Source organism: Gadus macrocephalus, chromosome 20, assembly GCF_031168955.1.
Source record: "Gadus macrocephalus chromosome 20, ASM3116895v1".
NCBI lineage: Eukaryota > Metazoa > Chordata > Actinopteri > Gadiformes > Gadidae > Gadus > Gadus macrocephalus.
Genome location: NC_082401.1, coordinates 11,393,736 through 11,417,027, shown reverse-complemented (window position 1 = coordinate 11,417,027; position 23,292 = coordinate 11,393,736). Strand labels below are relative to the sequence as shown.

The 23,292-nt window shown below is 45.9% G+C and overlaps 2 protein-coding genes across 7 annotated transcripts; both read right to left on the bottom strand.

Annotated features, from left to right (window-relative positions):
• Positions 1-131: 131 nt before the first annotated feature.
• On the bottom strand, positions 132-5,614 carry LOC132449123 (RNA-binding protein 44-like). Of its 4 annotated transcripts, none has more exons than XM_060040754.1 (15): positions 5,527-5,614; positions 4,248-4,387; positions 3,900-4,053; positions 3,600-3,660; positions 3,445-3,527; positions 3,230-3,321; positions 2,823-3,013; positions 2,047-2,644; positions 1,894-1,955; positions 1,637-1,801; positions 1,218-1,383; positions 1,086-1,120; positions 930-1,011; positions 578-680; positions 132-474 (listed from the first exon to the last, which is right to left on the bottom strand). In XM_060040754.1, exons 3-15 carry the CDS (start codon positions 4,048-4,050, stop codon positions 275-277), a joined length of 1,989 nt encoding a protein of 662 aa, XP_059896737.1. In that variant the 5' UTR covers positions 4,051-4,053; positions 4,248-4,387; positions 5,527-5,614; the 3' UTR covers positions 132-274. The 4 variants fall into 4 exon arrangements, with proteins under 4 accessions (XP_059896737.1, XP_059896738.1, XP_059896739.1 ...); XM_060040755.1 differs by having other exon boundaries at positions 2,047-2,629; XM_060040756.1 differs by having other exon boundaries at positions 3,618-3,660.
• Positions 5,615-10,056: 4,442 nt separating this feature from the next.
• On the bottom strand, positions 10,057-22,430 carry etv5a (ETS variant transcription factor 5a). 3 transcript variants are annotated; one of them, XM_060040764.1, is made up of 13 exons: positions 22,280-22,430; positions 20,728-20,880; positions 20,401-20,494; positions 20,093-20,140; positions 19,457-19,507; positions 17,193-17,316; positions 16,787-17,098; positions 15,681-16,015; positions 13,926-13,985; positions 13,430-13,498; positions 12,916-13,085; positions 12,668-12,775; positions 10,057-12,184 (listed from the first exon to the last, which is right to left on the bottom strand). In XM_060040764.1, the coding sequence occupies exons 2-13, from the start codon at positions 20,773-20,775 to the stop codon at positions 11,954-11,956; spliced, it is 1,650 nt and encodes a 549-aa protein (XP_059896747.1). In that variant the 5' UTR covers positions 20,776-20,880; positions 22,280-22,430; the 3' UTR covers positions 10,057-11,953. The 3 variants fall into 3 exon arrangements, with proteins under 3 accessions (XP_059896747.1, XP_059896748.1, XP_059896749.1); XM_060040765.1 differs by having other exon boundaries at positions 12,674-12,775; XM_060040766.1 differs by lacking the exon at positions 20,728-20,880 and having other exon boundaries at positions 22,280-22,414.
• Positions 22,431-23,292: the final 862 nt, after the last annotated feature.

Here is a 23,292-nt window from a genome sequence, read left to right as displayed (position 1 = left end):
TACATGCATTTCACATTCCTTCGCCTCTTATTTGTTTTGACAGATCACACAGTTAATGAGGCGGGAATCTGTACGGCAGAACTGGCAATAAACAGGGAACACAGACCCGACCAATAGTGGAAAACTGTGAACAAGTGTCAGTAAACGTTTCGAATCGACACTGTGTAGACATAATAGAAAGAAATAATGAAAATACCCGTCTGAAAGTTTCCCATGCAAGTAGATGAAACAGGAAACAATGCGTAACCCCGCCCCTTTCACTTGTCTGAATTCATCAGACCCTATCCAGTGTGTTCTTGCCTTCTTTTATCCCTTCGTCACTCCCTGAAGGGGTGTCTCCCTGTCCGGTCGGCACCATAACGACGGCGGGTTCCAGGTCCTCCTTAGCATCGTACCACACCTCGCCGGTGCTCAACTCAGTAGTATCCCCCTCCATTTGAGACTCCACGGCCACTACCTCAGTCACACGGTCCTCTGTGTAGACAGATCAATACAATACACAGTTCTAGGATGGAGCGGTGGCCGTGGGCGTCCCCACCCGTCTGCTGCAGACAGATCAATACATTAACACACACACCCGTCGGCTTGTCGTCTGTCCCACTGTGCTTGAGCATTTGGGAAACCGCTCTTCTGCGCTTCACCGTGGAGTGAGCCACATGGGCATTCTGTCTCTTAGCCTCCTGGGGAATGAATTTAGTCAAAAATGCGTCCCAAAAAGAGGAACTCAGGGATACACGATGAGTACAGACATGGGAAATTTCAATGCATCGAACCTAACCATACAGGCCATATTATTGTACCATCAATAAGCTGTCAGATACCAGCTGCTAATGATACCAAGTTTCAATAGTTATATTGCAAATGCAACGCGTTTAACGGCTACAGACAGGGTACATGCCTTCCCATAATAATGTAATGGTCCAATATACCTTCGGGTCTTCGCTCTTTGGAAACAGGGGACATTCTTTCCCTCCATGCATTTCCAAGTCCCATCCCTCCAGTGGCCGAGAGCTTGTAATCAGATAAACACATGATGCAGACAAGCATTTGGAAATCGTACACATTTGCACACACCAAGAACATACCTTGTCGTGACATCCTCCAAAGCATCACCAATGAGCTAAAGTAAATCAAAAAACAGACCAGAGTCAATCATGAATGTCAGAGTAAACCTAAAATACATGAAAAATATATTATAGTGTCGGGCAGAAGCAGACCTTTGGAGGGCCGTAGGGGCAGCCAGAGGTTAGTCTCGCCGAGCTGACGAACAGAGGCTCCAGCTGCTCCAGGGTCACACCAGCCAGGATCTTGGTCCTCATCTCTTTGTAGTCACACTGGAGCTTCTCGCAGACATTAACAAGCTTGGCCGGAGGGTCCTTGGGCCTGCGGGAAGAGAAAGGCAAACTGATGGTACACCATCATTCTTAATTGACGGTAGCTTTCGGGAGACTTTGCCCTGGAATCTTCTCATGATTTAGCTTCAATGTAAATCTTCATCAAAGTCCACTTGTGTTTTCCTTACTTCAACAAAGTGAGGAAGGAAACTGAATACTCCTTGAAGTTCATCAAACACTAACTCAAGTTACAAGAAAAATCATCAAAAAACAAAATCATACAAAAATGGTTTGACCAATACTCAGAGTGTGCTGTTGTCATGGCGAGGTCATCAGGGGAGGTGAAGCAGTCCCTCCAGGCTTGCTGCTGGCACATGGTGTAGTGCAGGTCCAGCAGACACAGCTCGGCGCACTGCGCCCGCCGACAAAATCCCTCACACGGTACCCTGTCCCCGGCCTCCTCTGAGCTGAAACACACGACCACAAGGGTGCCACTGAAAGACCTCCCTTCTGGAGGCCAGGGGGGCAGATGGAGTGAGCATGCCAGTGCACGGAGTACCTTTTCAGTTTCTGTCTTAGCTCATCAAGTTCCTTCTCGGCAGACTTGAGTTTCACAAATTCCTACAAACAGAAAAACACAAAAAAAAATCATGCAGCATGTTGACGAACATGTCACCCGATCGCCTCTTCCTTCGTCATCATATTGGTATACCTCAGCCAAGTAGTCCAGGTCGGACATCTGCAGCATGGTGAGATGATTCTGGTCTGCCGTTGCGGGCACCTTCGTCTGGGCCTCTACCGACACACACCGTGTCTCCGTACCGACTGATACATCGGACGTGACTACGCGGGGGGAAGGGGAAGTGCCCCTTTCGACAGTGTGCGGGGCCTCTCCGCCGGCCCCCGCAGAGCGGTCTCGGCCTGCGCCTGCCCCGGGCCTGCTGCTACTCTCACCCGAGACAATGTTCTCATCCTCCTCCAGGAAGCTGTGGAAGTCGGAGCTCTCCTCCTGGTCCATTTCGGGGACGCCCGCTTTGCAGGACGCGACGCTGCCCTGAATGGGGTCCCCCCGACGACCCGCCTGCCTGAGGAAGAGAGGGGACGACCCGCGAAGGGGGTGGACGACCTTGGGCGTGGACGACGGGCGTGGACAACCTCTCGCACCAGGGGACGACCTCTCGCACCGGGCCGTCCCAGTCGCCGTGGCCAGGGCGGGGCTGTCCTGCTTGGGCACCATAACGTAGATAGCGGCGGAGGGGTTGAGCTGAGAGGCAGACGGCTGACTGCCATCGAGGCTGTAGGGAGAACCACTGTAGAGAATAGTTTACCATTGGCAGAATGCAGGGCAATCCCATGATGACATTCAGTTAGTTATGTAGAAATATAAAGTCGAATATACGCTATTTAAATCATCACAAGCAGGGTTAAAAGTACGGCTCACAACACTTTTGACTATGCTGACTTCCACGACAGACCATCAATACTCACTATGAGCGACCAGTCACAGTGCAAGCAGAGGGACCCCAGCACTGTGCCTGGCTGGGCGGAGACTGGGGGGCTTGCCAAGGTGCCCCCCAGTAAAAGTGCTGTTCAAGCCCTGCATCCAAAAAGGAACTGGCCTTGGCTGAGGAGTCCTCATACAGTGCAGCGTTACCGCTTTCCTCCTGCCAGCCTTTGGCCTACACCATCAACACAACACAGCTATAGTCAAGTCTGTTTGCTTGTTTTGGTTACCGAAAACTTCTGCAACAATTTCAGTTAGTGCAGTGGTTCCATTTTTGTCATTTATTTTCATTGATAATACACTTAAAATTGACAATGGGAGACTGTACAATACCCCCTTCAATTATGAGAGTAATAATAATAATATCACAGAAACACTCAAAGTAGGAGACCTTTGAATTTTGTGGCACTTCTTCACTGTGATCCAGGAGGTCCAAACTCTCTCTGACAGTGTTCGGAAGACACTCCACCTCTCTATGGTCAACTGCAAGGTCAAAACAAAACCCCATTGTGTTCACTCTGTGCACCAAAATATTGTTCTGCGTCTATTAAATTGGAATAATTAATAAAAAAGGGTAAGAGTATGAGCTTGCTCGTCGTGTGTTACCAGCGCATCGTCGTGCTCTGGATGGATCACTAGCACAACTGTTCTTCAATGGCACTCTTTTTATAAACATGGGCCCTTTGGGTCTGAAAACAAAAAGATAATGTAGGCGCCATTGTAAGTCAGTCACTACTTATGTATGCGAATGTGGAGCATACCTGTCCAAGTTGCTCAACCTCTGGGTCCCGGAAAGCACGTTTTCTTGGGAAGCACGAGTATCTAATGCACCCAAACAAATATTTAATCCAGTTTATTCAGGTTGTAGAGCCATACACACACACATGGATAGATAAATATGAATGATGAATCTGCACACACACACACAATAAAAAGTGAAAATAAAAAAGGATCACTCAGGCACTCAATACTCAAGTAAATTAACCAAGGTCCGTGTTCATTAATTTTTTTTAGTTTTCAAGGGCCATTATATTCAATGCATACGTTTGTTGCAGACTTACTTGAACCGGGCACGGCCAATGAATCGATAAATACAGGATTGTTATATGGGATCATCTGACAGGGCACTGGGACTGCAAACCCATGAGTGGTGTGATCATAGAGATAGGGGTTGACAACCACATGGAAGGGTGTCGGAATGGAAGACCACATGTTCTGAAAAATAACGACAGATTAATACTTCTATACACGTTGATTCAATTCACCACATTATACCGTTTAACACGATAAGTAAAGTGTACAATTGACTATACATGCTAACTATCAGAACGGCGACACCATAAAGATAATTATGGTGGTTTAGTATGCAACTATAAAAGGGTTAGTAAGGAATACGGGAAAATTAATACCCAATATTTGTGGATGTAGCTGAGGTGAGCGGCATGTGGCTCTGGTCAACGGGCCGAAGTGACCTGCTTCCTCTTCCACCCAAAGTGTTGTGACGTAGGCTAAATTAAACACGATTCAATCCACGTGGGGTCTTCCTTTCCTGTCCCAATCACAGAACGGGTGGTATTGTTTTGATTATAATATCGCCGTTATTTGGAGACACAGTACAATGCTCTGTCATTCGCGCCATATTTGTAGCAGCAGCGGCCCAGACGACCATTCTGGAAGGACGCAAGGATCTTCCAGGACCTCACCTAGCATAGCCAGAGAAGTGTCCTATTTCTCCCAGTCTAAGCCTTTGTGTCCAATTCAATACCGATGATTACAGATTCAAATAAAATATACAAATTGTATGTTGAAATGCCTCTTGAACATTCTGGTAGAATATTGGAAATGAACTAATTGATCGGAATCCAGTGATGTTCCCTTGGTAACCACGAGGGGTCATTAGTGGTCACATGAGTTTAAGGCCAGCAGACAGAGTCCGACAGGCTGGCAGTTGGAGGATCACTGCATCGACCTGGGACAGACATTTATTAAAACAGTTTTATAATCATAGACAAAGACTTTCCCTATCCCTGTAGATGTACATAATATACCCGCCAGGGGGTTGTTGAAACCTAATTCCTTTCATTATGCAAAAAAAAAAAAAACGCTCACTGCACTCATCGTTCATTTTCCGAAGATAAATATTTTAATCTGTATTACAAAATTGGAAAAGGAAAACATAATTAAAGGTTATCTCAACTACATTAAATGCATGGGCTCTTCACAACTTCCGGCGGTGAATTATTATTATTATAATTTACCGTTGCTAAGTATAATTGACCGCTGTCAAGGAAAACAAAGGACTTTTTGCCACTATGACGTCTTTGGAAGTAGTCCGGTAACTTGTCAACCCCAGAGACTTCGGTTGCTAAGCGACGTCAACGTCTTTGGGGGACTTTCTCTGATGATCCACACTACGAATGCTGGTAAGTGGTAACAAATAAATTGTAAAAAGACACACCATGTGAAGTTATTTTTTCGTTTTGGCAAGTAGCCGTGTAATAAGTGGGATAATATATATAACGTTGCCGGTGATTATCGAAAATAAGCCCCTTCAGGGCGAAGCGAGACACCTCCGCTGCGCGTCGGTGTCCTGTTCGGCCTGTCGGAGCTTATTTTCCCGATAATGACCGGCGTTCTATACATTATCCCCTACATATCTCACTCATTGTCAAAATTCGCATAACCGACCGGTAATGATTATCCTTCCAACTGAGAAGCCATTAACAGATTGCATCGTGCTCACTGCCTCCGTCCGTTGACTGATCCCCATAGAGTGGCGAAGTCACGCCCCTTCCGGTAGGGCTCATGGGACCTATGAGATCGAAAAATATGAATGGGTGTCAATGGAGAGAAAATAATTATTTTCTGGTCCCAGTCTTTATATGCCCTGGATTACACATATGTTGTTTGTGGATTTAAATGATAATTTTTCATGCAAAGAAAACTACAAATATTCGTAAAGAAGTTTGATAATTTTAGGTTTTATGTGAGGCCGCTTTGTGAACTACAGCTCTTCGCTGCTCTCGACGCATATGATATACGTCACCACACCCGCCCTTGGAACTCGGCACAGAGATGGCGATCTCTCTGCCCCACTTCACCACTTTTTCCAAGGGGAGGATAAAAGCATCGAAAGAGGTGAAAACCATTATAAGTCGGGGCACGTGCAGAGTTTCAGTTATGCCGATGGGAAGATTGTCGGTCTTCTCCACGCCAGTCGCAGGGAGCGTGACGTCACATACGAGCCGTGTAGTCTTTCTCGTTGTGTTTTCTCTACAGCCTTTATCTGAACAATTGCACCATAAACGGTCGAACTCTTTGCATGAAAAATTATCCTTTAAATCCACAAACAACATATGTGTAATCCAGGGCATATAAAGACCGGGACCAGAAAATAATTATTTTCTCTCCATTGACACCCATTCATATTTTTCGATCTCATAGGTCCCATGAGCCCTACCGGAAGGGGCGTGACTTCGCCACTCTATAGAGTGGCGAAGTCACGCCGTGACGCCCCTTCCGGTAGAGCTTATGGGACCTATGGGATCGAAAAATATGAATGGGCGTCAATTATTTATTTTTTGCTGATCCCAGTCTTTATATGCCCTGGATTACACATATGTTGTTTGTGGATTTAAATGATAATTTTTCATGCAAAGAAAAGTAAAACTTTTCGTGAAGAAGTTTGATAATTTTAGGTTTTATGTGAGGCCGCTTTGTGAACTACAGCTCTTCACTGCTCTCGACGTATATGATATACGTCATCACACCTGCACTTGGAACTCGGCACAGAGATGGCGATCTCTCTGCTCCACTTCACCACTTTTTTTCAAGGCGAGGATAAAAGCATAGAAAGAGGTGAAAACCACTGTAAGTCGGGGCATGGGGAGAGTTTTAGTTATGTGCCATCGATATGTGCCATCTCTGTGCCGAGTTCCAAGTGCGTAATCCAGGGCATATAAAGACTGGGATCATAAAAAAAAAAAATTCTCTCCATTGACACCCATTCATATTTTTCGATCTCATAGGTCCCATGAGCTCTACCGGAAGAGGCGTGACTTCGCCACTCTATAGACTTTGATTGGGGACGGACGCGCAAGGCATTGTGGATCCGTGCGCTGAAGGCTCCGTCAAAAAGTTGAAAAATGTTCAACTTTTTCAATAGTATCCAGCTGCAGCCCCGGAGAACAACACCCTGGCGTGACAGAACACCCTGGCGTGACGGAAGTACTGTGGCTGGACGGAAGTTACCTCCGATTATTTTCTAGAGAAAAATAAACGTATTTATCGCCGGAAGTTATCTCTGATTATTTTCTATAGACAAATATACGTATTTAAACGTATTTATCGCCGGAAGTTACCTCCGATTATTTTCTATAGACAAATATACGTATTTATCGCTTGAGGTTTTAGTAGCCTATTAGATATTCCCCGGGAGAAACAGACAATTTTCTGCTCCGGTGGCCAGTTTTGCAAAATTGTGTTGCTGCAGCATCACATTGGTGATTACGGATGACACTAAATTACACTAATTTTTCTAAAAGGGCGCAATATTATTATATTCGAATTTATCGAAAAGTAAATAAACTACGGCAAGACTTTAACATAAATATTAGCCAATATATTAAGCATATTGACAGTCACACTTACTTCCATGGTTCATCTTCGGTATCCGATTTGATTTTTAAATAAATCACTTCCGTCACGCCACAGTACTTCCTTATATTATGTTATTCAAGCGATAAATACGTTTATTTGTCTCTAGAAAATAATCGGAGGTAACTTCCATCCAGCCACAGTACTTCCGTCACGCCAGGGTGTTCTGTCACTCCAGGGTGTTTTTCTCCGGGGCTGAATAACGTTAAAAAACCTTTTCTAAGCTATAAAAATGATTACTAACTTGTCGAAATATTTTTTTATTTCTTTGTCATGTTATTCAAGCGATAAATACGTTTATTTGTCTCTAGAAAATAATCGGAGGTAACTTCCGTCCAGCCACAGTACTTCCGTCACGCCAGGGTGTTCTGTCACGCCGGGGTGTTGTTCTCCGGGGCTGCAGCTGGACCCTACTCAACTTTTTCGGCAGCGACGGATCCGTCATCCAATCAGATCACGTATGCAAATTTTAGCACCGTGACACTTCTCGGGCTCTGACGACCCTGGAAACCTCCCGCATCGGTCAGCCACGCCTTCTGAGTCCTTTGACTGACGGTACAGTGGGCATGGCGTCATGGCCGTAGGCCTACTACGGCATTCACTGCCATATCTTGAAGGTCCCTTCACTTTAGATTCAGCTGATTTGTTTTATGTTGAAGGACTGTCCATTTGATTTATGTTCTTCTACTGTGGAAAAGCCAGGCTCTCAGTGGGCAGGCTTCTCTAATAGTTATGACTCTTATTGTGTTTGAATTGTGTGTATTATTCATCAGACAGTCACTTATTCATCAGACAGACAATGTATCGAACCTTTGACCCATGGGTGGGTTTTAGCTTCATAATGTCATTAAATAAGACCCAATTATCCCACCAATATTGTCAATTCTGTTTTCTAAAAGTCCACATTGAATGCAGATAAACATTTCATTTGACTGCTTTCCTATAAGAGAATAATAATCCCTGAATAAGAGAAAATATCTTTGGAAAATATTCGACAACTGTGGTCCTATGGACAAACTAACATAGATCGGAGGTAGGGATGTTGGAGTTAACTATGAGGCGGACCTTGCACTGTGTCATCAGTATGTTAGCGAGAGAGCTGCAGATTGAGTAGTATTCCCTGCTGTTGTTGATGGAGAGTTTCCAAGGTGACGTGACATCCTCAAAGCCTCAATCCGCTCGTTTGTTCTTGCTGAGTGGATCACGACCGTTAGATTAGGATCATGGCTTAAGCTCATGAGGGAAAGGCCTCAGTGTGTGTGATGCGGAAATAGGAAAGGGGATGATTGACACAACAGGCCAGGTATTCTCAGCTTGCTGAAATACATTCTGTGTTGTATGGGTTACACGTAATAGTGTCCTGTTAGCTGCATCTGCGACATTTGTTCCTTTTGTTTCCTAAGAAATGTTGTAAAACTGGTTATTGTGTAGCACTTGCTTGTTCTATGTCACTTACCCATGAGAACAAATCACAATAAGGAGTACAACATATCCTCTGTGTGAACAAAAGTAGTATTTTGTTGTTTTGTGTGTTGTTCCTGTGCATAGACAAAACTAAACTGTGCTTAGCCCTAGACTTTCAACCCCACTCCCAGAAACACAATACAATAAAGAACAGCTAGACAAGTGCACATTGAGTATACATCACTCATAAATAATGACAGAAGCAATAGAGCTAGGGAGAAAGGGAGAGCGAGAGAGACACATACACACAAATATCAGGGCAGGGCATCTCCCTAGGGCACAGTAAAAAGCCTTTTATAGCATTCAAAAGCACTCCTCTCCCCTCCCTCAATCAATGGGAAACTGCCTGGCTCGCTCTGGGTGAACATCAGAGCTAGGCTTTCACACAAGACTCTGTGGAACTGTGTGGAAAACTGAGAAAGTCACTATTAGTAGTCATTAAATAGCAAATGTACCACATTTATGTCATACATGTATTCACCAATAGCAAAATAATAACTCTTTAATGGTAGGCTACATAATATGACACATGTCAAGGAAATGCATTGGAAATTGTTGCTGAAAGGAACAACAAAAGGAAATGGGCCCTACTGACATTTACAAGGCCATTACATCGGTATTACAGGAAAAACTCATGTCCTTCTGAGATGGCTACAAAATGTTTCAACGAATGAGTGTGTGCGCGCACAGACACACAAAGATTGTTGTAAGAAAGTGGTTGGCCAATTGCCTGCGAAGTAGATCCAAATGTTCCAAATTCAAATTAACTTATGTTATTTAAAAGTAAAAGAACATTTAAAACACCTCAAGCCTGATAAAACTGATATGCTTATTAGTTGGGGAGGGGGAGGGATGATATCTAATTGTATTAATGTCATTTTTTTTTTAACTAGAGCAGGACAAACACACCAATGGCTTTGGGTTAACCCCCCTCCTGATTCACAGAGAAAATGATCAGAAAGATTGGGAGGCATGTGACTCGGTAATGAGGCAGGTCAAGGCAGGTCTCACAGTGGCCAGCAGATCACTGCAGCTGATCAGCTGACTGTCGGCATGCTGGGAGAGACTGATGAAACACAACACCAGGACTGCAGGCAGTGGAGCATAAAGGACATTTTATTGTACCCAGTACAGATGGTCATCGAGTCAGCAGTGTAAGATACACATTGTGGAGGAAGAGAGGGATCGAAGCCTATACAAGTGCAGACGATCCCTCTGTTTGGGCTCGACCAGATGCTAAGTTCCTCTCATAAAAATAATAAAAGACATAGCTAGAGAAACTGCAACCCAACACAGCGGACATTGGTTGACCTTTGCGTGCAAGCGCTTGCCATAGTAAAGATAGCAGTTCCCTCGTCCATCCTGCAAAACCAAGTACAGTGGTCTCCGTGGAAACCATCAGCGAGACGAGCATCACAGGGATCCAGATTAGGTTTCTTGTATAAAGGTACCGAAGTAGGCAGAACTATACAGCTTATACATTAAAATCAAAACAGATGCAGACATAGCAAAAATATATATTTTATATAAGTTTGTCTATTTTCCCATTTAGAAACAATGTTTAATGTGAAACAAAAACAAAAGCGAAATCAAAACAAAGCGTCACAAATGTCTTCTTTGTCTAAAAAGAGTAAAGCGATATGTTAGTGGACAACGCAGTCTCTGTTGAGGATATCATGCAAAAGACAAGCAGAGGTCTCCAGTCAACAACGTTGGATTGTTAGAAAGGAAGAAAGATGTCAAATTTCATTCACTTTCTGTCTTTTTGCATGCAAGGCCTCGATGCTCCTGCCATCCTGGGGCATCGGAGGAACAAGTACACTGCCGAGAAAACATTAAATACCCGATAGAAGTAAAACAAAAGAAGGAACAATGAAACAATTTCATATACACAATGTAGAAAACCATTACGGGCTCTGGGAAAATATGTACTAATCTATCCCTTTTGACACGGTGAAAAAATGAGTGCTTATTGTTTGGAGATTGTGGGCCGATAAGGGAAAACAAAGGACTCGAACAGAGTGTGAAGCAGAGTGTGGAGTTGACACTTTGGAAAGGAGCGTTAGCTTTTAGCAGGGGAGTGCAGCAAGTAAAGTGGTTCTCTGGAGGCCGGTCCACGTTTACCAACCGCTATCTCCCTACCATCAGGAATCCCCCAGTCACTGGGCGTAGGTTCTCAGCCTTGGTTTATATTCATAGACAGAAAAAAAGGAAAAATAATAATACACGGAATACCTTGGAATATCTACAGAGGAGTAACAGCAGAATTTAATTATGGTGGTTTATTCTTTTATGTAATTCTTTTCATTAAATTAAAGCCCTTTTAAAATTTATTTTTTATTCCAGAGGCGTTCTCGAGAACTGAGGGAATAATAAAAAAAAAAGGCATATATAGAACAGTGCTGCATTTTTGATGATCTTTTTTTCAGAATTATAAACTTGAAATGTTCCACTATAGGTTATTCGATTCTCTTAAGAAAAGATTGTCACAAAGTCTTAATTGCAACAACTCTTGCACAGGAGTCAGTTCTTTTTGCAATGTTGCGCGACAACTCGGCTTGCTTCCATTTGGGTCTCCATAGTAACAGCCGGCCCCTCCCCTCTTTCCCTAGGGAGTGATAACGGGGGGCAGAACCGCTGGAGTCCAATCTGCCCCTCACCTCTTTCAACACCACCTTGCTCCCTAACTCTCCTCACTTGCCAGTGCAAGACTTCAACTGTGTGCATTCATTTTTTTTTTTTCTTCCTTCTTGTTTTCCGGGGAGTGTGGCGAGTTTTAATCAGGCAGTCCAGCAACAAGAAGTGTGTGTCGATGGCAAAAAAAAGAAAAAAGAAGGGGGAGGTGATCTTGGTTTCCAACCCTGGGTTACTGGAGCAGGCCCCTTAAGACTGTAGGGCTGCTCTGGGTGCACGTTAGGTTGAGAGAGAGAGTGTGTGTGTGTGTTTGTGGATGATGCCTGTGACGTCATGTGCGTCATTGGAGCCACTGTGGCGTTTAGTAGCCGTAGCTGTCCGGGAAAGGCAGGCTGGCTGTGCACTGCTCGGCGGTGTCCAACAGATAGGGGGTGTTCTCGTCGTAGTGGCTGAGCGGCAGCGTCTCGTCCTCCGTGCCGGGCAGGCTGTCGGGGTCCCCTTTCAGGCTGGGCCTCTGGTTGTCGGGGAAGGCCATGGAGAACAGAGCCTCTGGGTCGCACACAAACTTGTAGACGTACCTCTCGCCAGCCACCTGGAGATGAGACAACGAGAGAGGGTTAGATGCCCGGGTCATGGATCATATTTCATGAGCACAACATGAAACATGCAGAGGCTTTGTAAAAAGTTTCTTGTAATACTATTGCAAACCCATCAGAATTTTGGGAGTTAAGACAATTTACCATGGTTCGGAAACACCATTGTCATGTGGGCATTAAGTGAAGTTATTGTAATGTTTAGGGAAAGTGGAAACTAGTCAAAATCCTAGACTCCTGAACATAAAAAACCTAACATGTGTTTACTAGCAGGAGGGAAACGGCCTACTATCGCATGACGTGCTTTATAATCAAATTAATTCTAATTCAAATAAACTACTCAGGCTGCGCTGTGACTTTTTAAACGGGTTGGGTTAAACGGCTTAGCTCCATGCCAAAGGACCGCTATGGTGAAACTAGGTAAGGGTGGACCTATTGATTATGATTCAAGGAGGGGAAAAAATAAAAGGGGCTGAACCTGCCTTTACCTTCTGCATGATGCCCTTCTCGTAGTAGTAGCGCAGGGAGCGGCTCAGCTTGTCGTAGTTCATGGCCGGCCTGTTCTTCTGGATGCCCCAGCGACGGGCCACCTGGGGTCAGAAGAGGACACACCGTTAGGTTCCAGCACCGGGCAAGGAGGTCATCGACACAGCTCACGTGATACCGAGCAGGTGGTGGGATTAGGCAGGCCACGTCGGGTGAGAAGGGCGCGGGGGGGGGGTTTGCTCACCTCCTCGGGTTCGATGAGCTTGAACTCCATGCCGCGGCCCGTCCAGGCGATGAAGTGGCCGTTGGCGGGGTCGTCGAGCAGGGTGACCAGGAACTGCCAGAGCTGCAGGGAGCCGCGGCGCTGGTACGGTGGCCCGTCGCGGTACACCAACGGCTCCTGCTTTACTTTACCTATGATCAGAGCGAGCAGGAGGCAGGAGGAGAGGGAGAGGGAGACAGCCAGATGGAGAGGGAGAAAAAGAGGTGTCAGTGAGCACTGTTCTCTGCCACAGCCACACTGTGGTGAGACATTCCTGGCAGCATGCGACTGTGAAGTGGCCCGGCTGCTCATTCTGCACAGCCGTGCCACTGCCATTCAGTCAAAGGACCCTTCTCTTCTTCCAATGCGCAATCTTATTGACTTAGGCCTCATTTTACTTCTATGCAGCAGATTATCAAACTGAAAGGAGGACAAAAGTCTGAGTGCATTTTTATTTTATTCTGCAATGCGACATTCACTTTGGTTTAAATCTCACCTTCCAGTCTCTCCGGTACAACGCAGGCATCGTCAAAATAAAGGTGAGGTTCTCTGTCGAAGGAGAAGCCTGTGGTCGGAAAAGAAGCAAAAGGAAAGAAACAAAATTAAAGAAGAGTAATGCAAGGAAGAACGGCAGCTTGTGGGAAACGGGCCCTCCATTTTATCCCCTTCCGGGGCTCTACTAGCACAACAAACCAATAAAAAAAGCAATAAATCCTAGCAAACATCCCAGTAGTAGCAAACAATTATTTTTGTTACTATTACATGCATCTGGGAGGAGGACAGAAGCATGCTAGTCTTTTGGTTGCACTCCAGGTGGCATCATTTAAAGGCTGCTGACCTCCTGTTCTTCCATGTACTTTCACTGATTTAAAATGTCAAGTGGTTTGGGTGGATGCGTCAGGGCTGGACTAAGCCATTTAGATAACCTTGTTGTGTATGTGCAAGACTAGACAGTAAGTGGACTGTATGAGCAGATTTTCTCAGATCCTTACCTTCATGGTTGATTTGGTAGAAACCTGGTCTTCCGAAGGACGACTGACAGTTAGGCACTTCTGTAACACAAAGAGGAGGGGTTTGTTTAGAGCAGGTGCCATAGCCAAACTCAATGGCATATTGTTTTCCCAGCACGGCAACATCCGCCTCTCGTCCGACACCAAAACATTTGCAACATTCTTTACACCTGCCTCTGCACATGCTTAAGTAAAGAGTCCTTGATGTCCCTCACTGCGCATTGGCAGTTCTTGTTTGTACTGGAGAGACCGGGTCTGAAAGGTGATATTGATGCAAGTGGTGACCATCGGAAACCCTCGGCACATGGCGGTAACCATAGAAACACTGGCGGGTCCTTTCAACTTGCCCACTGTCCACCCCCATCCGCGGCTTCTTACACAACTGGCCATGACGCAACAGCTGGGCCAAAAAATGCCTACCCTACACCCACGCATGGAGACCGACACACACAGAGGCCCTTTGGGAGTGGAGAGAGCCCTGCCCTGTATCACTTGCGTGTCCACGGAGGACAAATAAACAGGATTAGTAGCAGGGTCGCTGTATTAACTCTCATTGACAATCAAGTTAGGCCGGTCCCCCGCAGGGGCAGACATCTGTCTTCTGTTTGCTGTGTCACTGCGGATCCTCATTATTCTGCTTCCTGTCTACTGATAAGGAAACCAGAGATCAATCAAGACCAAGTGTTTTCCTCTACTGGCTGTCCCTATTTATTCTTAAGAAGCAGCGTACTCTTAAGGGAATAACAGCAGCAGGATCTTGCCTTTCAAATTCCTTATAAACACTGTGAAGACATAAGGGCTACTCAACTTTGTGGAAATGTAACCGCTCATGTTTTTGGCACTGCGTTATTGCCAACACAGTAGTTCATGATGGTCATTTAAATCTACCGGCCACCGGGAGAGCCTGGCAGTGACGTTGGCATCTCAAGGCCATACAAAGCTAAGAGGATTTATCATTGCATCACTGGCTGGCTTGCTTGCTTGTTCCGCATGGAATGGCAGTGAAAAGCACTGAGACAGAAGGGATGAAACAGTTTAGGAGCACGTTGGTATAAATGTGGAGGAGGACGTGGGCAATGAGGAAGAACAACAGCTGGCGGTGTGGGCGACAGATAAATAAATAAATAAAAGATGAACCACAGCAATTGCATATGGACATTTGTAGTTCATACCACATAAGCGCAGAACAGTTGATGGTTCCAACCATGCTGGAAGAAGGATTTTGATGGAAGAAGGCATTCTAGCACCTTCTGCTAAAGTTAGCCGTGTATTACGACCCTAGAAATGTACAGTCAAACTCCATTGCTTGACTGTATAGCATCACTCTAAGCCCTTTGTGGCCAGTGACCCAGATCTATTTCAAGGTAGGTACATTGAAGACGTGTCTCCTAACCTGGCTGGCTGACCCACTTACTTTTTGCCCTTGGAGGCTTAAGCTGATATAGGAGGAGACCCACTTCTACTTGCCGTGGATGGAGGGGGGTGGGGTGGGGCTGGAAAGATTAGGACCTTTAGCGTGGTTGTTTGTGCGGGCCTGGAGATCTTCTACCCTCTAAACCTCACATACATGCGTCATAGGCAAAACAAACAGGGCCTGGAACATTCCACCAACCCTGCCTGAAAGCGTACACACACCTGGACCCTCGTGTGTATCCTTTGATTTGTATCCACTAGTAAACAGCTACGCACATTACTAAATCTACTGCATGCTGACCACTCTCAACTGTGACAACTCACCAGAATCAAAGCAGAAGTCACGCGGCTCCTGTTTGATGGCCATGGGATGGAAGGCCGCCTGAGGCTGTCCCTGCGGGGGCCCCGGGGGGCCCATGGAGGGGACTCCTTGTTCTGCGTACCGCGCGTCCATCAGTTCTTGCTTGAAGCCCTGGGGAGGCACGGCGACCAGGGGCTCCGACATCTGGCGGTGGTAAGGGGGCCGCCCGTCGCGGGCCACTCTGTTGGTGCTGCTGCTGCTGGTGGAGGCGGTGGCGGGCTGGGGCAGGAACTGGGAGCACTGCTGGCTCTCTGACGGGGGGAACGGGAGGCATGGCTCCGACATCTGCCTCTGGAACCTGGGGCAGAGCAAGACGTAACGGAAGGTGATGAAGTTATTCGTTTTGACAGCGACCAAAGAGATCATTTTCATGCATGTCAAGGGGGCCACATGCATGTCTATTTCTGGCACCGGTCTTACAAATGCATTGGACGACACTGGAACCCTTACTACTTCTTGCTTGAACAGTAGAGAAGTCCAACTGATCAAAAGGCATCCTACTTTCTAAAAACAAAACCAACCAACTATAACTGTATGGGATATTAAAGGCTGGTTTCAGATGTACAGTCTTGGCGCATCAATTAGGGCACATTGGTTTGCATATAGACTGACATTTGAGTTGCTGATGAAATGTACTGCAACCCACAGCACTCAAAAGATAATGGGAGCACAGCTCGCAGAGTGAGCAGCATGAGGGCTGGGAGCTTGTGCAAGGGGAGAAGGTGTTTCGACAGAAGGAAGGCTTTCCAACAGCTCTCAGATATTCAGCGGCCATCCATATGAGGAGCTGTCACATTGCTAGCACCAACCCAATCCATAACCCGGTCTGTTACCACCCTCTACATCCCAAACCGCCTCACCCCCAATATCAGCATTAGCGAAAGCTATTAAAGTGGTAACACAATCCCACTGAGCTTCTCCCATTAGCAATGGAAAAGTGCATTTACAGCAGTGACACACACACACAGGGTTAAGAGTTAAATATATCTGCGGTCTTCTCTTCAGCCGTACATGTCAGCTATTAGCATAGCAAGGACAAAAAGCCATCCCTTCTCCCCCAGTGGCTTACCTGTGCTCGGGGCTGAAGCTGTTGGCATCCTGGTTGTGGGGCGGGCAGGGCACAGCGAACGGCGGGCTTTGGCCATGGAGCTGGTGCGGCCGCTGGCTGTGAGCGCCATGGTTCGCCGCGAGGGGCTGCTGCACCTGCAGGCCGGGATGTTGCCTGGACTGAGTCTGACTCTGGGGTATCCGTGGGTGTGAGGGGGAGGCCTGCTCGCTGAGGGGGTGTGCCCCCGTGTTGCCGGCGGGGCCACAGGGAGAGACTGGCGTGGAGGGGGGAGTTAATGGCTTGAACCCCGGGGTGGGCTTCCTGTCGTAGGCACTGCAGAGGGGAGACAAGCATAAGACACTTAAAACATTGTCTGATGAGAAGGGATTGATAATCGAAGCGGTACGATCAAGATCGAAACACATACCTGTAGCTGTAAAGGCACTTCTCTCCGTAGGGCATGGGACTCCTGTCCTGGCGACAGGGAGAGAGTTCTTTGGAGGGAGTCAGCTCTCGTTTGATCTTGGCCGGAGGCGGGCCATGAAACATCACTGAACAGGAGGAGAGAGCAGAGACAAAAACACATGAGCCTTGCTGCAGATATCCCCCACTAATCGAATCCATAAACAGAAAGTGCAGCAGTTATCTTAACCACATTTCAAATTGGTAGATAGATAAATGGACGTATGGACAGTGTCTGCGTATTCCCAGGACTGACAGAGCCACTTAGAAGCCATTTATCACAGGCCTTAATGACGGTTGACAGAGGGATCTGAAAACCGCCATCTATCCACCATTACTGGCCAGCAAAGCGCTGTATACACACACATACACGCATGCACAAACAGGACTATCAAAGCCCTCTTCGCTGATACCATTACTGGGAGGCCAGTCAATACCCATGAATCAGTGTGGTGTAATTCAATGATTGTGAATGATTTTCTTCCCTGGCAGTGTAACCATTAGACACTGGCTGGAGCGCAGCGCGTATCGGCTGCAGTTTCCTGGGCGCCACATAATGGCAAGGCAGAAACTTGATCCTCAGGCACAAAGGCGCAGCAGCCAAATACATCACCTTGGGTGCTGATGGACTTATGGAAAGCTAACAATGGGCACGTGAGCTCCCCCCGTGCACCCCACGTGGTGAGATACCGCAAAATACCGGGCCCCGTGTTTGTCTTTACAACGCTGCCCGGACGTATTGTGTGTTCCACAGCCAGGTTTCCCTGAACATTTCTTCAGAACTTTTCCATCCTAATGAGATATGGTTAATAATAAATATTGTGAAAAATATCTGAGCCAAGTTGCCTGATTCAACACAGTGAATTAGGCCACATATGATCAGCAGTTGGAATTCAAGTTGTTTTTGTCTTTTGGTTCTGATCGCTAGCTAGAACCCAAGCTCACCGACAAACGCAGCCTCGGCCCAGCTTATAAAGAAATACAGAAGTTGCCAGACGGTTGCAAGAAATTCTTCTATTCATTCCAGGCCTAGTTAAAAGGGGCACTCAGGGGGCAGATGGAGAAGGCTAACTAGCTGGGTACAGTGGGAGAAAGGGAATGCCCCCACCGTCATGTGACGTCCTGCTGAATGCAGGGGCAATGCAGTCAGTGCTGGGAGCCGGGACCACTGAATAGGCAGCCTGTGTGAGAGGCTGGCCCCCTGCCTGTCCATAACGGTCTCTGCCAATTGCACGTCGCACACACTCAAAGTACAAGGTCAAGGGCTATATGGCTGAGACACTTGACTGTGAACAGAGCATAGCCGGCCTTACGAAAGGGCCCCTGTCTGGGCTTGGGCTATACGGAATGTACTGTACATGTCAAAGCCTAAACCACAATAATATATTGCATCGCTACAGGCAAGCCAGTGGTCACTCTGACGCCCACTGTGGCTTTAAAAAAAGGCCAGGACAAAAGACAGCCGCGGACCACGCCCTGCCTCTACCTCCCCCTCCTTCTCCTCCCAGACACAAATATAAACAAACTGGGGCAATGGAACCGGGGCAGAGCAGTGAGGGGAGGGACGCTTGAAGAGCTCCATTGAACATAATTCTAATATTTTCTGTGGCATCTCTGCCAAAACGTTAAGTGCAGAGACAAATGAAAGCTATGGCTCAGTGGTGGGGGGGGGGGGGGGGACGATGGGATAGCTGCACCAGAGTACTGGGTCAGGAGGTAGCTCTCATACAGCTCCTATCCTCTGTGATATGGGGGGAAGGGGAGGGGGGGGGGGGGGGTGAGTTGAGTTGAGGAACCCACCACTTCACCTCCCCACCCAGCCTGGTGGAATCCAGCCCGCACCAACGACTGGGTCCGAGTGCGGGAGAGTGTGAAATCGGATTAGTACATGGGCTCATGTGATTCCCCGTGCCAATCGGATGATTAAACTCAAAAACGGAGATGAGGACCAGGGAGAGGGAGATAGAATTTGTGTGGAAAATAAAAATGTATTTGGAGGCACACAAAGACTTCCTGGAGGCCAGCCAAACAAGGCCTCAAAAGTAGCCGAGAATCTGCCAAGGAAAGCTGTGTTAAAGGAACAGTCCAACGCACCAGAAACTATATCCACACCGGTGTTCACCATTGAAGGGGGAGACTCTAAAAGGGTGGTCGCGTGCCGCACGCACATGCACACGCACGCTCCTGCACATGCACACACGGCGTGAATAATAGAGGTCTGATACTCACAGTTATCTGACTGGAAATCTGGGACAAACTGTTCGTCATCAGGCACATGTGCTGTGGAGATATGGGAAAATGTCAAACATACTATGAGCAGAAAAACAGATCGAGCTTCCCTGCTGGGTCCCTGGAGCGGTCAATCTTCCACTGACATTTTTATGTGTCAAGAAAATAAAAGATGAGGGGATACACAAAGGGCCTGTGTTAAATTTAAATAATTCATTTTTTCCAGACTAGAAAATGCCTCAGTGTTTTGGTTGCAATCGGTAAAAGAACAGTCGGACATAGCTATAAATCACTATAAAAAAAAATCTAATATTAGAGAAAACTGAACCTAGGACCGACCACGGGGTAGAAAGCCTGCAGGAGTTCTTGGTCAGCAAGTTCCTATTTACAGAACTTTGTTCAACTTGCGCCAGTTACTAAGAAATATTTACCATTCTGCCCTCAAGTTAATCTTTAGCCACTCATGTTTCCAAATGTCACCCCAATTGCCATTATACATGGTATGAAAAAAAACATTACCCCCTTGGCTAATTGTAGTCAACAAGGGATAAAATAGCTTATTCGAGAGAAATACAGTAATTCACCAAGCAGGCTGACCCATTCTCTACTGAACCACAAACAATACACACAACGCACCTTCCGCAATCCAGATCTCTTGCAACTGACAGAGGTCTTGGAAGAGTTCTAGGGGGGAATATCAAAAGAGAACAAAACGTGAATTACAGTTTATGTACTAGTACTTGCGTGCACAAAACTCAACCATGTTGACCACTGGAAACCCCCCTATTTAGCGTGAAGTCTTATTACAAGTTGCTGCAAGATAATTACAAATCAAGCCCACATCGGATGCTTTCCAAAATGTTGAAATCAACACCATGGCAACGCTGAACTGCCCTTAAAAATATGCCTTTATATGGGGGTGGGGTTTGGATACAACCAATTACCTTCTGTGTCCAGGGCGAGTTCACTGTCAACAAACTTCCTCTTTCTGTCATTGAAGGGTCTGGCGTAAGACGGTTCCTCAGAGTGAGACTTGTGCTGTGGCGAGGGAGAGGGCGACAGCATGTTTTCCAAACAGAACGATTCAAGGGAGATCATCCCAAATCAACCCATGCGTGACAGGACTAGGCTAATCATCAGACATTCAGCGGACAAGAATATGCTCTTGAAGAGGGCTTGTTGCTGGACCAGCATGGCCATGATGCAGTCCGTCTATTTACATCTACATTGTGTTAGAGTGTAGTGGGTGGGGCTGCCTTGGGTCCACTTACGTTGGGTGGGACCATTAATGGTACTTGCTGATCATAGAATCCGTCCATGTTATCTGGGTCTAAAGGGGTTCCCAGTTCCAGGGGGGCTGGGGGGGAGGGGGGGTTTCGCTTTAAAGCGACAGCACCTGGCTCACCTCTCCTCGATCCGTTTAACTTTGGACAAAAGATAGGGGGAGAAAAACAAGTGTAAGAAACGGAATTTTATCATCAATTTTTTTTATTAAATTACGAGACGGAATATATAAAGATTATGTTTTTTGAGGATCATGGTCATAGAAAAGAGAAGGCATTTTAAAACTTGATTTAAAAAGAGAAAGATTAAACTTTTTCTTTAACTTTAATAAATGAAAAAGTTTTATGGCGGTTAACATCCTTGTAAATACACTTTGTCGTTGTGTGACGAATTCTATGGTTTATAATCAATCCCAGCCATCTGTGAACCGCGATTATATAGGTTTAAACTTAATCAGCTTAATAAACTTAAAAGGAAGAGTATCGTTATTACGAGACGGCTTGAGTTGTCTTGCGTCCTGTGCAACACAGAAAAAAATAGGCCTATACTATTAAGCAAACAGTAGGCCTAAATAGGCGACTGTTATCCAGCAACTTTGCCCTCCCCAATAGAGATGTAGATTATTGTTTTACAGCATGAATTATGTTAGATTTAAAACAAATTAATATTGATATTGAAATGAATAAAATACAATTTAACATTCACATCTACACCAGTGCCTTGCATTCAAACTCCATCGCTCGACAGATGCGAATCCCTCCCTTCACTTATCTATTTTAATGGATGACGAATAAAAAGGTTGTCTCTAGACAATCATTAAAGGTGTCAGGCAGACCCATTTTTGCAACGACCAGGGAAATAAGTTTTCTTCCTGGTGATGTTTCAAAAGCATTCGTGCGTGATTTTCCTGGGTAAGGCTAATAACGAATATAAGACTCGGCGTGTTATTATTAAACTTGTTGAATAGGCCGCCTTATTTAGAGCAATGTCTTTGTAACTTACGGCTTTCCACTGAGAGGCCCAAGTAGACTACATTTAAAATGACTACTTGACGTAGGCCTCTATTAAAAAAGTTTTCTTTCCTTGAGAAGAAGGGGCCGAGGCTGATGAACCCCCCCACCCCCCTCCTGATATCCTCCACCCCTCCCCCCGTTTCCCCTCCCAGCGCGGCCCCTTGTTTTTCTCAATGAAGTGAAACTTGATCCGTGTGGAACACAGGAGGGGAAAAAAAAAACGGACCCTCCATTCATAAAAATCACAGTCGCCGGACCGCGGCGATCACCAAAACGCTAACATCAAAACACATAAACAGAGACGTGGGCTACCGAATACGGTTTGATTACTTTAGAAGTATTACGGACAACGTTTACTGAGCAAGATGTTAACATGCAAATAATATCCCATATGTAAATAGCGCAGGCTATTTGGCGTCACACGCAATTTCTTCCAAAACAGATCTGCGTCTGCAACTGCTGGTTTTCGGAAATTTAGAAGCAGATAACTGCAAACGCTAGCGCTAGCATAAACTCGGCCGCTTACCTTAGATGTAAGTGTTTATCCAAAATTGAACGTATGCCGTTTAAATATCCACAATTTAACCGAGAACTGTGTGCGCGCAAACTGATGTATTCCCTCCGACTCACAGAACTTGACTGAGCTTTTGGGTAATGGCAGGGTTGATTTTCCCTTGGGCTCAAGCGTTGCGCACATACATGCGCTCATTGGTGGAACAACAGTGCCTTTCAATGAGACAGCCAATCGCATCCCTTCTTAATGAATTATGCATCGCCTACCTCTAAACCTATCACAGGGCAGCAACAGTTTTTTTTTTATGAATGGCTTGATTTCATTCACATTTTTCTATCGTCATAATATAAAGGGCACGCGACAAAAACGCAAAGTGCCACAGAAATTAAGACGGATCTGAAATCTCTTGTGGAATCACATTGTAAACTCGAAAGAAATTATTTTAAGAAAATGAAAACTTAGGAACGGTAGTTGAATAAACACCAGCAATAATAAAACGTACATAGAATGTGTAATAAATGACATGGCTCTGACATGGCGGCCAGATAACGTTGCCTATACATAACAAAACAAAAAAAAAATGAAAACAGTAAAAACCTGTAGCTGCCTTCTTTCTTCAACAAACAAAATTAAACATAGGCTATTCGATAATCTTAGACAAACAATGATAAGGTTTTATAGCTAGGTGAGAGAGAGAGAGAGAGAGAGAGAGAGAGAGAGAGAGAGAGAGAGAGAGAGAGAGAGAGAGATATCCAAGCAGAGTGAGTGTGTGTGTGTGTGTGTGTGTGTGTGTGTGTGTGTGTGTGTGTGTGTGTGTGTGTGTGTGTGTGTGTGTGTGTGTGTGTGTGTGTGTGTGTGTGTGTGTGTGTGTGTGTGTGTGTGTGTGTGTGTGTGTGAGAGAGAGATGTGTGTGAGTGTGTGTGTGATGGAAGGGGTGTAACAACCAAAAGGTTAAGGGTCACAAAGGAGGGCGACCATGTCATTATTACTGCAGCCCCCATATAAAGATGTCCCTTATTTAAAAC

Coding starts and splice junctions, on each gene's coding strand:
- LOC132449123 (XM_060040754.1), bottom strand. CDS start 4,050: ATGTGGTCTTCCATTCCGACACCCTTCCATGTGGTTGTCAACCCCTAT. Junction 3,528..3,599: donor AGGTTGAGCAACTTGGACAG/GTATGCTCCACA, acceptor TTTTGTTTTCAG/ACCCAAAGGGCCCATGTTTA. Junction 1,121..1,217: donor GCCCCTACGGCCCTCCAAAG/GTCTGCTTCTGC, acceptor GATTTACTTTAG/CTCATTGGTGATGCTTTGGA.
- etv5a (XM_060040764.1), bottom strand. CDS start 20,775: ATGGACGGATTCTATGATCAGCAAGTACCATTAATGGTCCCACCCAAC. Junction 13,086..13,429: donor TGTACCGGAGAGACTGGAAG/GTGAGATTTAAA, acceptor CTCTGATCATAG/GTAAAGTAAAGCAGGAGCCG. Junction 12,776..12,915: donor AGCTCATCGAACCCGAGGAG/GTGAGCAAACCC, acceptor TTCTGACCCCAG/GTGGCCCGTCGCTGGGGCAT.